Source organism: Hyperolius riggenbachi, chromosome 1 (genome assembly GCF_040937935.1).
Source record: "Hyperolius riggenbachi isolate aHypRig1 chromosome 1, aHypRig1.pri, whole genome shotgun sequence".
Lineage (NCBI taxonomy): Eukaryota > Metazoa > Chordata > Amphibia > Anura > Hyperoliidae > Hyperolius > Hyperolius riggenbachi.
In genome coordinates, this window is record NC_090646.1 from 529990470 (window position 1) to 530005777 (window position 15308).

General features: G+C 39.1%; 1 protein-coding gene across 1 annotated transcript in view; it reads left to right on the forward strand.

Annotated features, from left to right (window-relative positions):
* The window catches only part of SRRM4 (serine/arginine repetitive matrix 4), a 272219-nt gene that overhangs the window by 249148 nt on the left and 7763 nt on the right, over positions 1-15308 (forward strand). The window contains exons 9-11 of the mRNA XM_068246294.1: positions 8694-9010; positions 10325-10549; positions 12907-13017. Of these exons, the coding sequence (XP_068102395.1) occupies positions 8694-9010; positions 10325-10549; positions 12907-13017 (653 nt within the window). The remainder of the gene's footprint in view (positions 1-8693; positions 9011-10324; positions 10550-12906; positions 13018-15308) is intronic.

Consider the following 15308-nt stretch of genomic DNA (forward strand, 5'->3'; position numbering starts at 1 on the left):
ACATAGGAGAAAAGTAATATATGGCTCATTTTACTCTGGAAAAACTTACTTCTTATTTGTTTATGTTTTCACATATTTTACATTTTAAAATTTTTCGCCATACTGCCCCTTTAAGTCCCTCTCCAAGTTTGATGTCACAATTAGTATCCCCTTTATTTTTTATGGTGCTAGACCATTGGTACGACCAAGATTTTTAAACATTTTTAATTTCATCTGCCATTTACTTGTCTATATAGCCATCCTATCTAGATCCTCCTTCAATGTGTCACCATCTTCCTGTGTGTCTGCACAACTTTGTATCATCTGCAAAAATGGCATCATTACTTTCTACTTAATCTTCTGGGTCATTAATAAATAAATTGAAGATTGCTTGATCCAGTTCCAACCCCTGTGGGCCCCACTGCTAACAGTCGCCCATTTTGAATATGATCCATTGACCACAACCCTTTACTTTCTGCCCAGTAGCCAGTTCCTTATCCATGCACAGGAACTCTTCCCCAGTCCTTGCATCCTCAATTTCTGCACCAGACTGTTGTGGGGGAGGGTATCAAAGGCCTTTGCAAAGTCCAAGTATATCACAACTACAGTATTCCCAATACTCACATTAGCATTCACCACCTCATAATAGCTGAGCTTGTTACCTGTCCTTAGTAAACCCATGCACACAAATAGTTGCAAATAGTTTGCACACAACTTATGTTAAGCTTACAGGTCTATCATTTCCTGGATCTTAGTTTTTGCTTGTCTTAAATAATGCATTGGACAATATTATCCCATTGCTAAGGCATTCAATTGTGATGTTTACATTGATGCATTAGAATGCTCATGATGCAACTTTTCATGTCTGTTGCATTGTGGTCCTTTTTTTTACAGTTTGTACAATGCAATGGCCTAGTGTAAACCTAGCCTAAAAGAATAAAGGTGGCCATACAATCAACCATTCTATATTTCCACCATCTCAGTTGTTGTCAGATCCATGGATGTTATGCAAGTGAAATTGTTATTGTTCTGCTTCCAGTTTGTGAGATGTCGAATGGAGATGTTATGCCCAAAGTAGATGAAAATTAAAGCCCACTGAAGTTAAAAATGGCATATATCAAAATTTACTTTACAGCCAGCTATGGTTTTCTTAAACTTCAGGGAAGGATTGCATTTTCTGATAAGCATGGTATATAATACCCCCAATTGACATGTTCATACGTGTGTAATGAGCTACACATATCAACAAACTGCTTTGCAACTCCAGAACAGTTTTCCATCACTAAGGCTCATAGAATTAATTATGCAGAAAAACTGGTAGACAATAGCAGAGTCCCATTCCCACTTAGCATCTGGGAAAAGTTATACAGTAGTGGCTTATACTTAGGGAATGAGAATTAGCCTACATGTTTTAAAGTTGTTATTATAGTGCCAAGCAAGATTCGTATTTTATGAGCCAAAAGTTAGAAATGAATAGACAGTGGGCCTGATTTATGAAACTTTCATTGGCTGTAAAGTAGATACTTCACTTTCCATCCCAGTTTGCAGATCATTACTCACAACCAGTGCATTGTTACAGTATGTCATTATAGCACATTGGCAATCATTAAGGCCTCTTTCACAGTGAGACGTTGCGTTTCATGCGACGTTAAAGTCACACAACGTGCCCCTAACGCAGCGCATGTAGGTTATCAAATTGGACGTTATTTTGCACTGCGTTATGTGTCTCTTGGTGCACTGTTTTCGTTGCATACTGATGGAACGAAAACGGCGCATGCGTTACATTTAAAAAAAAAACATTACTGAGCATGTGCAACACACATAACGCAGCAAATGTATTGCTAAACGCACAGCATGCAGCACTGTCTAAATATTGCTACACGTTACACACAATGCAACGTGAGCACTGTGAATGTCGCACAGACTTTGTATTGCTGTGCGTTAGTCTGAGTTATAATTTTTTATAACGTGCGACTTTAACGTCCCATTGTGATAGAGGCGTTAGTGTTAAAGCCCAGTGCAGTAACCTCTTCCATTGCTCACAGCCAGTGGTAAATAATTACTGATAGTAGGTTTGTTGTTAGTGTTGTGCTTTGCACACGTAGTTATTCTTACTATAAGTATGCAGTATCTCAAATACACGGAGTGCATAAGTGTATACAATGAACAGAGGCGCCAAAAGTATAAGATTAGATTAAATGAGCTTAAAAACCAACTTAAATGGCAAATTGAAGGAGGAAGTGGTGGTCTTACCTCCCTCAAGCAGACACGACAACGACTGCGATTCAGACAGTCAAACACATTTATTAGGAACTCCAAAAAGAAATGCAACGCGATTCGCAGGTTCAACCCCGCTTCATCAGGCAATATAGGGAGGAGTATCAAACAATCTGCACAAGGATTCAAAACAGAGGCGCTTAATTTGAATCCTTGTGCAGATTGTTTGATACTCCTCCCTATATTGCCTGATGAAGCGGGGTTGAACCTGCGAAACGCGTTGCATTTCTTTTTGGAGTTCCTAATAAATGTGTTTGACTGTCTGAATCACAGTCGTTGTCGTGTCTGCTTGAGGGAGGTAATACCACCACTTCCTCCTTCAATTTTGCCATTTAAGTTGGTTTTTAAGCTCATTTAATCTAATCTTATACTTTTGGCGCCTCTGTTCATTGTATACAATTTTGAGTCCACCCTTGGTGGAGGGTTGCTACCCTTTCTTCCTGTCTACAGAGAGCGACTTTTTAATCCTGAGTGGGGTCAGGACAATCTCCCCACTGCCTTTACAGTGGTTGCCTGTTGGTGACCCTGACTTGTGAGTATCTAGCAATACAAACTTATTGCCACCTTGTCCAGTACGAATTACACTATTGGGGCTCTTGGTGTTCCCTGTTTTTATCAGAGTGCATAAGTGTAATACAATACAAAATCTGATGCAACCAAATATATATTTTTTCTTTTTATTGTTATAGTTTAAAGCAAAGCGCTAAGTACATACTAACATCATTGACACTGAAAGCAAATTTTCCTTCATTTGACTCTGTAATTGAACACATAATTATTTACACATAATTATTTATTAATTATTCAATTATTAACTTTTTATACACAAAGTTATTAGATTATTGCACATTCAAGTGTGTGTCACAATCTCATTAATGAGATAACTTTAATAAATATGAAGGTTTTGCATCTCGTGTGCTCTGACCTCACACTGTAAATACTGCACCTAGTAGAGTTGCACATATGCTGTATTCTATGTCCTTACTTGGTCATGCACTGCATTAAGCCTCTTAATGAAGGCATGGGAGTTTATTTGGAACCCTAGATGAACATGCATGCTTGTGTGACTAGACCCCATTCAGTGGTTTCCTGTAGGTACTGCTCCTGTATCTTTAGTGTTTGCCTACTTAACTTTACATGTGTATTGATCAATATCTGTGTGTAGAGCAATAAAAAAATATTTTTATAACCTTATTAATAATTGATAAATTATTTGGAAGCACCACAAAGATCTTAAAACAATTTAGTACGAGGGTTAATTAAATCAATATAAATATAAATAAAAAAATTAATTATTATTTGCATCTACAGCTATATTTTCAGAAAAGTCTGAGAAGTTAAGTATTTATTTAACTATTGTAGAACTACTTTCTAACAGTGCATCTGTAGCTTAAGGCCTCTTTCACAGTGGGACGTTAAAGTCGCACGTTAGAAGATGTTATAACGCAGACTAACTCACAGCAATACAAAGTCTGTGCGACATTCACAGTGCTCACGTTGCTTTGTGTGTAACGTGTAGCAATATTTAGAGAGTGCTGCATGCTGTGCGTTTAGCAATACATTTGCAGCGTTGTGTGTGTTGCACATGCTCAGTAATGTGTTGTTTTTTTTAAATGTAACGCATGCGCCGTTTTCGTTCCACCAGTATGCGACGAAAATGGCGCACCAAGAGACACATAACGCAGTCCAAAATAACGTCCAATTTCATAACCTACATGCGCTGCGTTAGGGGCACGTTGTGCGACTTTAACGTCACATAAAACGCAATGTTCCACTGTGAAAGAGGCCTTAAGTATATAAATAATATTCAAATGAAAACAATTTACAAGCATTATGCAGCTGACCACTGCGAACCTAGCCTCAGGGCTGGGGCACACCAAGAGCGCTTCTGAGAGCTTTTAAAAATGCTAGCGCTTTGAAAAGCGATTGGCTAATGTACTTTAATGTGATAGATCACACCAGAGCGATGTGATTTTCTCCCAAATGCAAACATGGGTCCTGCAGCATTTCTGTGCTTTTCTGAAGTGATGCAGCCTCATGTTAATTATAGGAAAGTGGAAAATCGCTTGAAAAGCGCTAGAACAGAGCAATTTTCCAAGTGTTTTTGTTACAGAAGCTGTCATTTCCAGCGCTACTGTAACAAAAAATAAAAAACGCTACACCAAAACGCTACAAAAATCACCAATCTAAGCAAGTGGCTAGGCACATGCTTAGAATTGTTTTGAAAAAAGCACTTCAAAAAGCGCTAAGTTTGCGATTACGCTAGCGCTTTTTGTTGTGCACTGGTCCTCACTGAGAAGTGATGTGTATAGGTACATAGAGAATTAGGTAGCTAGATAAGGTAGATAGATAGATAGATAGATAGATATTGTTTTAGCAAAACAAATTTACATAAATACATGTTTTTACAAAAATATATACATATATTTACAATAATAAATTCTCATAATAATGTAACTTTGAAAAAAAAAAACGAGTACCTTAAAAGGCTTCAATGCATTTTTGCAAAAATGTATTTAAAAAAAATTGTAAAAAAGCTTAAAGGGAAGGTTCAAGCAAAATAAAAAAATGAGTTTCACTTACCCGGGGCTTCTACCAGCCCCATGCAGCCATCCTGTGCCCTTGTAGTCACTCACTGCTGCTCCAGTCCCTCGCTGGCAGCTTGCCGACCTCAGAGGTCGGCGGGACGCATTGCGTACATTTTTACGCATTCCCGCTAGTGCAGGAACATTAACACATACATTTTTTACGCGTTAGTGGTTCAATGCGTACATTTTTACGCATTGAACCAGTAATGCGTAAAAATGTATGTGTTAATGTTCCTGCACTAGCGGGAATGCGTAAAAATGTACGCAATGCGTCCCGCCGACCTCTGAGGTCGGCAAGCTGCCAGCGAGGGACTGGAGCAGCAGTGAGTGACTACGAGGGCACAGGATGGCTGCATGGGGCTGGTAGAAGCCCCAGGTAAGTGAAACTCATTTTTTTTCTTTTGCTTGGACATTCCCTTTAATGTAGTTTTGGAAAACTTTCAACTCAGATAAAAATGGAATTGTTACTGCACAAAATGACTGTAGGAAAATGACACACTCTCTCTCAGTGAGAAAGGAGGTGTGCACTGCAGTCACATGGGCACTCAGCTAAATTTTGTATAAATAATGTTTGAAAAAAAACGATTGCATTATCGTGGCTGATTTCTGAACCATCATTGTTACCTTTGACTTTGGTTAATCAGACCAATTAATTGTTTTTATGAAGCCGCACACATTTACATGTGCATCTAAAATAGATAAATAGCTAAATGAATATTCATATTATATCAAAACAGTGGGGACCCAAGCAATAAAGCCGCATGGTTTTGCTGACTAAAAAAAGCAGGGAATTTAATTAGTAATGAATTAAGCCCTGTTGTATTATTATGATCAATGTATATTTTTATTATCATTATGCAAGCCAGCTCAGTGGCATATTATCAGATCTGACTTATGCGCTGCATTATTTCCAAGCTGGTAGGGTGGCACCCAGTGAATAATTTTAATCTATCTGTGCAATTAACGTGTCATAAATGAGTTTGAAATGATGCACATTAATCCGGCGGCATTCAATATTTAGACACAAAGAAAACTAACAGCTAAAAAGTATGTTTGTTTAACTTCATTTTTTTTTTATTTTAAATAGTAAGGTAGCAATATCATTTGGAGCAGGCGACATGGCAGAGCGCAGCACGAATGATTTGATGGGTGACTCTCTGTCTCTGAAGCAGACAGGACATAAGAGTCATCCTGGAACAAAGGCAGCACAGCACACTGCTTTCAGCAACACATCAAAATGAGCAGTAATTAAAACACCAGGACTATCAAACACATAGATAAAGATCTGCATTCAAAGTATTTAGGACAATTTCAAAGGCAAATTATCCGAACGATCGGACTGTAATGTAATCCAAATGTATTTATCTATCACATGGGGATCTTTGGATCAGTAGCAAATAAATACATTAAAAATAAAAATAGGCAGAGCAGACTATTACACATAGTCAGAAAGAGGGACCGACAATTAGCAGACATGCTACCTTACTACAGAAAATTCTATCAACTTACCCGTGGCAACCTGTGTGCTTTCCTAATTTATCATTCATTAGAAATAATAGTTTTTTGGTGTAGTAATAGTTATGTGATTTTCCATTTCTTAGAAACAACGATATTAAACTGCAAGTGTTGCACTGCTCAATGCTGCTCAATGCAGTGCTGTGCTTTGCAGCCATCGATCTCTGATGCTGCTCCCCAGCCATGTAAATTTTCAAACATATCCGATCACACTTTCAATGAATAAACTGCCCAAAATGTATAGAAAGTGAAACACTCTGACATGTTGGGGCAACAGATGAAAAGCTAGATGGCTCTTGGCTGAGGTGGACATTGACGACCTTCTCAGTTGAGAGACTAGCAAATGTATAGGAGCGCCCCAAAACCACCTAAAGATCTTAAGTGTCAAGGACAGTCGATCGATGCCTGAGCACAATGTAATATATCCCCCCTAATTTGTTTCACTTGCTAGCATGTCATATCACACGGTCTTGTGACATTTCAGCAAGATATGAGGCAAGTTGGGTGATTTAACTGAATAATTTAGGTCTAAGACTAGGACTATGACAGCAAGCCTCAAGCCCATTTTTCCACTCCCCAACTTGCTCGTCGGAAGTTGCTCTTTCTTGCGCCACTCCATCATCACCTTTAATCTTAACACAGTTGATCATTGTCACCTAATCACTTATGATTAGCTCACAGTCTTATATCAATACAAATGTCCTCTATCTGGTGTTTCTGACCCTGTTTGGAGGAACAATAACCATCCACCAATGGTATTTTCAGTTAATTACTATTGGTTTAATTACTATTGGTTTCCTCTGCAAATTAGGTCTTCAGCTCCTGTTTACCTAGCCTCTGCATTGTATAGAGTGTTCTCTACATGTGTTCAATATTGCTAGTCACATGCTGAAATCATTTCTGAAACATGCGCTACTCTGCCAACTATTAACTAGTGTCTGTAAGTAGCTTTATTAATTTGCTTAAGGCACAGTTTGACACTGAGGGGTCTCAATTCGGGTATTAAAAAATGAGAACCATCCATACGCTTAGGAAGGAAAAAAATAATGTAAAATAAGTTGTCCTAATTCACTATCTTATGCTGGCCATACACTGGTTGATTATAGGATGAACAATTGGCCTATCGATTCTTAGAATCAATTAAAAATAAATGAATCGATTGAACATTACGGTAATTGAGTTTTTGCCCAACACAAGGGTCGATTCTTGTTCTATTTTCCCACGTTTAATCGATCAGAGACTATTTTCAATCACAAAATAAGCACCCTGATGAATCAGATTAAGTAAAGGTTGATCGAATATATAATGAAAAGCTCTTGATTCTTGTTCCATCGATCGAAATAACCCGATATACTCGATCGATTAATTTTAAGAATTCGATTGAATATCGGCCGATAAGAATCACTTCTACATCAAAATGACAACTTGATTTTTGATCCATTAGATTAATTTATTGGTTACAATAATCGATCAAAATTAATAATTGACTAGTGTATGGCCATTTTAAGTGCTAAAAGGATATTTTATAGATCGTATAGACTTAATTGGAGAAAACTCAGGAGAAATTGAATTGAATTGTTGCCTGGTAGGAATATGACAGGCAGTGTTCACATACATTGTGATCCACCACCGTACACAATGCCACAGCCAGGCCCATCCACAGCTTTCCATTTAGAGATTGTTCTTCTGAAGGAACACTGAAAACTGACAATCACAGTATCCGAATAGCCCTTATTTGTTTTTGACTTATCAAGACTTGGTTGGATAAGCGCTTACTGCCAGGTCTCAGCTGCACAGAAAGGTGCTGCTTTGTCTGGGTCTATGCACTTATTGAATATGTAACCAGCATAGATTCTATCAGTAGTTGATTACAGCTGTAGTAATCATAGCAGTCCTCCCCTGCAGCCCGTGTTTCAGTTACTGTGCCAAGGTCTCATTGTGAGAAAAAAAGCTTATAACATGTACAGAGATAAGTTTTTTTTTTTGTTTTTTTTTGTTTTTGGTTTTTTTTTTGTTATGTTCTCTGATTTTCCTTCTTTCTCTATGGGTGCATGCCAAGAATCGTGCATGGTGTCTGCATCACTGCAGCTCTCACTTTCTCTTTCTGCAGACTCCTCTATAGACTTTCTGTAAAGATATTTTTCTTTCTCCTTTTCCATTTCATTTCTCCACTGCCCGCTCTTTTCCGTTTCTTTTTCTCTTCAGTTAATAAAATATACAGTATATGGAAAATGTTAGAGAACGTTAATCTGAAAATCGAATGTGGTACTAAAGTGAGAGATTGCATTGCGAGTGTTTGGTTCCACATGTGTCAACTCTCTCTTGTGTTTTCAGATACCCCAATCCGTCCCCAGCCTTTTGGTCACAGCAGAGAGTAATGGAGGCTGTCGGAAGGAAATGACAAACGAGTATGACTCGGGAAATGACTTGTGCTCTCCTCCCTCAACGCAGTCAAGCTCATCTGTGTTGAAGCTCAGTCAGGAAAAAGAGAGCCCAGCCCATCAGGGATATGGACATGTTCCATCCTCAGTGAAGACCCCTAATGGCCACAGTGACAACACCTCGGATTCAGGGAATTCATCAGCCAGTTCCTTTTCTTTTACCAAGGAATCATCTGTCCCTTTGGGGGATTCTCAGACACAGGCTAAGAGGTGAACTCATATATTAAGAGTTGACAGCAACATTTTGCATTCCAAAAATATTAAGCTGATAATTAAAAAAAGCTTATGATTAAAAAAAAAACATGTGTTACAAGGATAAATTCTTTGGCAGTCCATTATAGCAGATTATATTTAGTACATGCAGAACAATATTGAACAATACACTAAATTACACCATTTTCCAACACCTCTTATAATCGATAGGGCCAATCCATTTCCTATGAGGTATGCCCAGAAAACTTCAGTAAACTATGTACAAAGGGGTGTAAGAATAGCCCCTGCAACCCCGCCACTGCAGACGGAGCCTGGAGCTGTGTTAACCCGGCAGAGAGAGAGATGAGGCCGGCTCTAAAAAAAGACATCGGAGCATTCTACATTACCTGCTCTCAGTCACCACACAGGTCCTCTTCACTTCCTGCTCAGTTTACAAGCTTGGGTTCTTGTAAACTAAACAGGATGTGAAGAGGGTCCTATATCAATGCGTGGAGCAGGTAACGTATAACACTCCACTGCTGCTCATTTTGTACAGGATCTAGTTGTGAGATTTCCGGATTTGTGCATGTAACGTTTATTGGGTTTTACGCCATCTAGGTAGCCTGTTATGCAAATATTGCAATTACGGCTATAATGTATAGCATGAGTTATAGTATGAGTTACTTCACATTGGCTCTGACCCTCCTCCCCCTCCATAGTAACAGAACCTGTGGGCTAGCGATGTGTCTGTACAAAGCCTTGGTCCCTTACTATTGCCCAAAGTATTGAATCCCAATCCCTGTTGGGCAACATTCCTTGTACATAAGTGCCAAACTTGAACCTTCCTCTGTGTTGTTCATAAATAGGATTTTCCAAAAGAAAACTTGACCGCAGACCACTTCTACAAGGCGCTTCGTTTTCTATATCTTATCGTTGCCTATCTAACTTTGGTGCAGCTTGTTGTCTGTTTTATATGCATCCACTTCTGGTGCCACTGCTCAATTAATCACTCCATCGTTGTACCACAATCCCAGATGCATCACAAACATCTTTAGGTTCAATGTAAGGCATCATACTTTACAGATCAAGATCAGATATTTTATTCATACATTTTAATACAGAGCTACTCACTTTTGATTTTAAATTAATTCAGAACAGTATTCAGAAATGTTTTTTCCAGTCTAATGAAACGTAAAAAGCATTTTTTCTTTTTTGTTTAACTTTCTTTCCTCGCAGAGCAGAGTAGGTTTTTTTAATCTGTGCAGAATAATTGGAGAGTGCTTATTTGAGATATATATAGTAATACATGTACTATGTGTAATTCTTCTGCAGAGATCTGTCCTCTTGTCTGGGTTGCCTGGAGGAGCACAAGAGTGTATCAGACTTATCACCTGACAGAAACTCTTTACGTTGCCGTCGCTCAAGGAGCTCATCTTATAGCAGCGCTAGAAGGTCTGATTCCCGCAGCTCAAGGCATTCCATAAGCTCTTACTCATCATACTACAGATCTCCTTCAGACAGAAAGTCAAGAAGTAGGTCAAGTTCTTCAGGTGCAAGGTAAGTCTTTAGCTTACTCTTGCAAATATAAACTATAAGAAGCACATTCTCCTTAAATTGGTAATTTCTGAGTTATTTATTTATATTTATGAATTCATATTTATAAATGACTTTTCTGTTCCTTACCAACCTCTCATCAAAGGTTTTAATGTATTTATAAGAATAGATGTTGTTTTTTTTTCTTTGCCAATATGTAGGCTAAAGGTTTAAACACCCAAAATTATTGGGACTCAATCTCTTGGGCAACAGTTCAGTGTTGAGTCCTCTAGAGACGTGTCACTAGCCTGCAGGCTAGCAATGTATTCTGTTGCTATGGAGGAGATGGGAGAGACAGCACATGGCGAAACGAAATGGAGCAAGAGGGATAAGGGATGACCTGGCAGTCTGGATCTCTCGCACATGCAGCAGTGCAAATTGGGGGGCCAATGTATGCATTTAGATTCTCAGAAAAGGGGGCCCCAATTAGCCACCTCGACTAAGAACCATCTAGCATTTGTAAAAGGCTATAGACCACTTTTTGCATCTGCTACTGACCACAGATGTAGTTTTATGTTCTATAAGTAAACAATGATGTGCCATTGGCATGTGTTTTTCCATTCGAAGAAAACATTTTTAGCTTCCAGGAAAGTCAAAATAAATAATCAAGCAGGCGTTGGTGTTCTGAATGCTCAGACACTAACAGCAAAATGTATTCCTGACACATAAAAGTTCTATTTCATTGCTCTCTCATGACCAAAAGCCAAACATGACCTCCAGCCCCGTGAGGTAAATCACCAGTCACGCTCATATTTAGTGCTATATATAAAATAGGAAGTAATCTAAAAACAGTGAGAAGCCTGCTTCATCCTTAATTTAGAATTACCAATGTTTCAAATATTAATTTGAAGGGACCAAAGGTATCTTCCTGCAGTGAAAATCTGTGACTGGGACAATGGGACTGGCTTTGCTCTCTTCTGAGGTGGATATTAACTTGAAACTTTGCTCCGCAAATAGTAGCCTAGCAAACACCTACTGACAATCTATCTATCTATCTATCTATCTATCTATCTATCTATCTATCTATCTATCTATTTATCTATCTATCTATCGATCCCAAAGCCACTGCAGAGCTGTAGGCTCTGTTCAGGTGACATATGTTTGCTAGTAGAATGCTAATACAGCGGTGAATGGAATATCTTTATTCACCCACCAAGCTGGCTAACACAGAGTAATGGATGGTCAGCTAAAATGGACAGTATTGTCTGTTTCAGCTGACCAAACTATTTTAAGATTTATTCTAATGGGAAGAAACTTCCAAAACTGTATAGAATAATGGTTATCTAGCCAGGATCTAGTGTAGCCTGCTGAAGCCCACCCTTTATGTCTCTTTTTTTTTTCTTTTTGGCAAAGGGAAATGTTTTTTTCCAGGCAAGTATCTGAGGCTTATTAGTGTAATGTTGCTGTATTAGACGCGAGATTAGTATTGTCCTGATTTTTAAATCTGTACGTACTGCAACTCAGCAACTATTCCAGTCACAACCCACTGCAGATGGTACTTAACCCATTCGGGACTGCCTGTAGTAAAAACGATGCTGCGCTTGTGGCTGCTTAAAGTCCTAAACCCAGGACTTCCTCTCTGCCCGAAAAGATAAGCAACAGTCTAATAACCTTTACAGAAAGAAACATTCCTTTGTTACAGCTTGTAGTGCTCCTTCAGAGATGCTACAGTGTAGCTACTTCCTGGTTTTCTGGGAGCACATCAAGGGTTAATCTCCTGTGTTTACATATAGCCTGTCTGAAAACAGCATACCGTGGTACAGTTCTGTCAGAGATGACAGCTCAAACTGCAGTGGCTCATTACTGTGGATGAGTTCAGGTCCTTTTTCATTGAAAACAAAAAAAAAAAAAAGAGGCCAGAGCTGCTTGGTCTCAAACTAGTTAAAAAAAAGCAAAAATACTTTGTAGAATGTTTTATACAGGTTTGAAGTTGAGATCATGTGGCCTTTGGTGCTGATGTAACACTGCCATAGAGTTAGACTGGAATAGGCATTCTGTAGCAGAGCTCCTGTACCTTTGATACAGTGCCCCATTAACTGCTGAAGAGCCAGTAGACTATTTGTCTACTTCAAGCCAAAATAAGAGCACAGAAATGGATCACAACCCCGGTAAAATGTGCACAATTTAGATAGGATAGGCATTTCCCAATCAAAGATCGATCTTTTTTGCAGGGGAAAAATCAGTTTGGCAAGGCTATAGTTTTTATCATTATATATATTTATACCATTTAGTTTACAATATTTATTGAATTAAACATCTATTAGTATATACCGGTAAGTATATTTCAGTAACGGGAACCCTGATTTTGTTTTGATTTATAGGTCCTACTCAAGATCTCCAAGCTATTCCTCCAACTCTGGAAGGAAGAGTAACGGAAGCAGAAGCTCCCACGGCCGGAGAAGTCCAAGTTATTCCCGCTACAGCCCAAGCAGGTATTAGTGATGCTGGGAGAAGACATATGCCTCACTGATTCTTTCACTAATAAATTAATGAAAATATTAATATTACGAAGTACTATTTATTATAAGTACCTTTATTATAAGATATACAGTTGCCTTTTCCTTGATGGAATTTGTTTTTCAAGGACAAACTATGTACTTGCTTGACAGTATGTACTAAGCTCAGTGTAAATAAACACAATGTCCTGTGCTATCTCAATTTTACAACTAAAAACGCATGCAAAAAGATGCAGCAGCTGATCTCTACATTAATTAATTAGTTAATTAATTAATTAATCAATTAATGAGAATTCAAGTTCCAGCACTTTTTCTGATGTTCGTGTGAATCACCATGTACTTTAAAACAGGAATTTGCCTTCATAAAACAGAAGGTATTTGCGATTATTCAGGTTGGAGTAGGCACATGACTCATATGAGTTGTCCCACAATGCAGCACTGCTGAACATGTAAGTCATCTCTTTGTTGTCCCTGATAGCTAAAAACACCTCCAGAACCGCTGTGATGCAATGATGTGCCAGCTTGTTAAATATATAAAACCAAACTAATCCAACATGCATACGGACTGTTTCGGATTGGTTGATCCTCAGCAGTGCATGGCATGGATTAATATGACTGTATGGGGAAGGACTTGAAAGACCCAGAGTTAAGGAGTACCCAGCAAGCACTTGGTGAACCAGAAATCCCAGGAGTGTGTAAGGGGCTGAAAGAGATAAAAAAAACCTCCTTACTAAAATGCTAAGTAAAGCAGAAGTTAAAAAAAACAATGAAAAAAATCACCTTTTGATTTTCAAGAGGAATATTTAAATTGTTGCCATTCTTACACTGTTAATGGCAGAAGCCTTAAACCTGGTACAGTTAGTTATTGGGTAACTGGGTGTTCAAATTCAGAAAAGGAGGCAGAGCCACAAACAAACAATCAGATTTGTTTTATTGATTTCAATGGTCAAATTTAAACTGCTTCCCTTCTTACATTGTTGATGCCTAGGACACCAAACTCACAAACTTAATCATTGAACCAAATACAACTAAATACATACCTGAGCAACATCGGGTCTACAGGTAGTTACTATATATAGATGACAGTGGCAGTGGAACTTCAGATTGCCAAGTGGAACTCCAATATTGGCCACTCCCATAACAGAGCTAAAGTATAATTTTACCTGTGCCAGATGTGGATATGTACAAGGTTACATGTTGTAATTTTTTTCTTGCGTGTATTGTAATTATTTTATGAAACTTTAATAAAGTTTTACATGGTGCTGGCCTAACTAGAGTTGATTCAGAAGACAGATGCACAGTCCCATGTTTAACTGGCTCCAGACCTTGTTGCTTGAAATCTACTCCCAGTTTGTGTACCGTTATTCCTGTCAGGGTGTAGGTATCAGTCGTGCTGCACGGTCTTGTTGCTCTTGCCATTCGCGTTGCTGCTTCCAGTTGTTCTATTGTCATGTTGACAGCAGATCTTTCATATCTTGGTCATTGGCTTCTAACCCAGTGATTACTGTAAGCCAATCACAATAGCCACACTGCAAAGTAGGAAAAGCTTTGGTCCATAAAGGGCCAGAACCATCCATTATGCAAGTGGTTAAACCTCATTTAAAGTCTGTACCTTATTTTGAGTAGCAGGATTATTAGGCACTAATCAAGTAAAGCTGACCAATTGGAGCAGCTGAGTGAAGGATGAAGGGGCGGGCACCATCACAAGTTGGGTCGGAGTCCCATTTCCTAAATACCTACACACAGGTTCAACTTTAATACATACATATTTACAGTTAAAGAGACTTTGTAACAAAAAAAATCTCCTGGGGGGGGGGTACTCACCTCGGGAGGGGGAAGCCTTAGGGTCTCAATGAGGCTCCCCCCATCCCTGTAGCTGCAGGCAGTCCAGCACTGGCTCCTCCGAAGCGTCCCAGAATCCTCCCCCGACAAGCCTGACAAGCACTGATAAGCGCTGATTTATTTACCTTCCCTGGCTCCAGCGGGGGCGCAGTTGCGGTTCTCAGTATGGAGATAGGTGGAAATAGCCGATCTCAGTCGGGTTCGCTCTACTACACAGGCGCAGGAGACTAGCGCCTGTGCAGTAGAGCGGCTCGACAGTGATCGACTATTTCCGCCTATCTCCGAGCTGGAGCCGGGAAGGTAAATATTTACATCCCCGCTATTCGGAGGGGCACAGCAAGACCGCCATGGTACACAGGAGGACGGGGGAAGCCTCAATCGGATCCGGAGGCTTCCCCCACCCGAGGTGAGTACCCCCAGGAGAA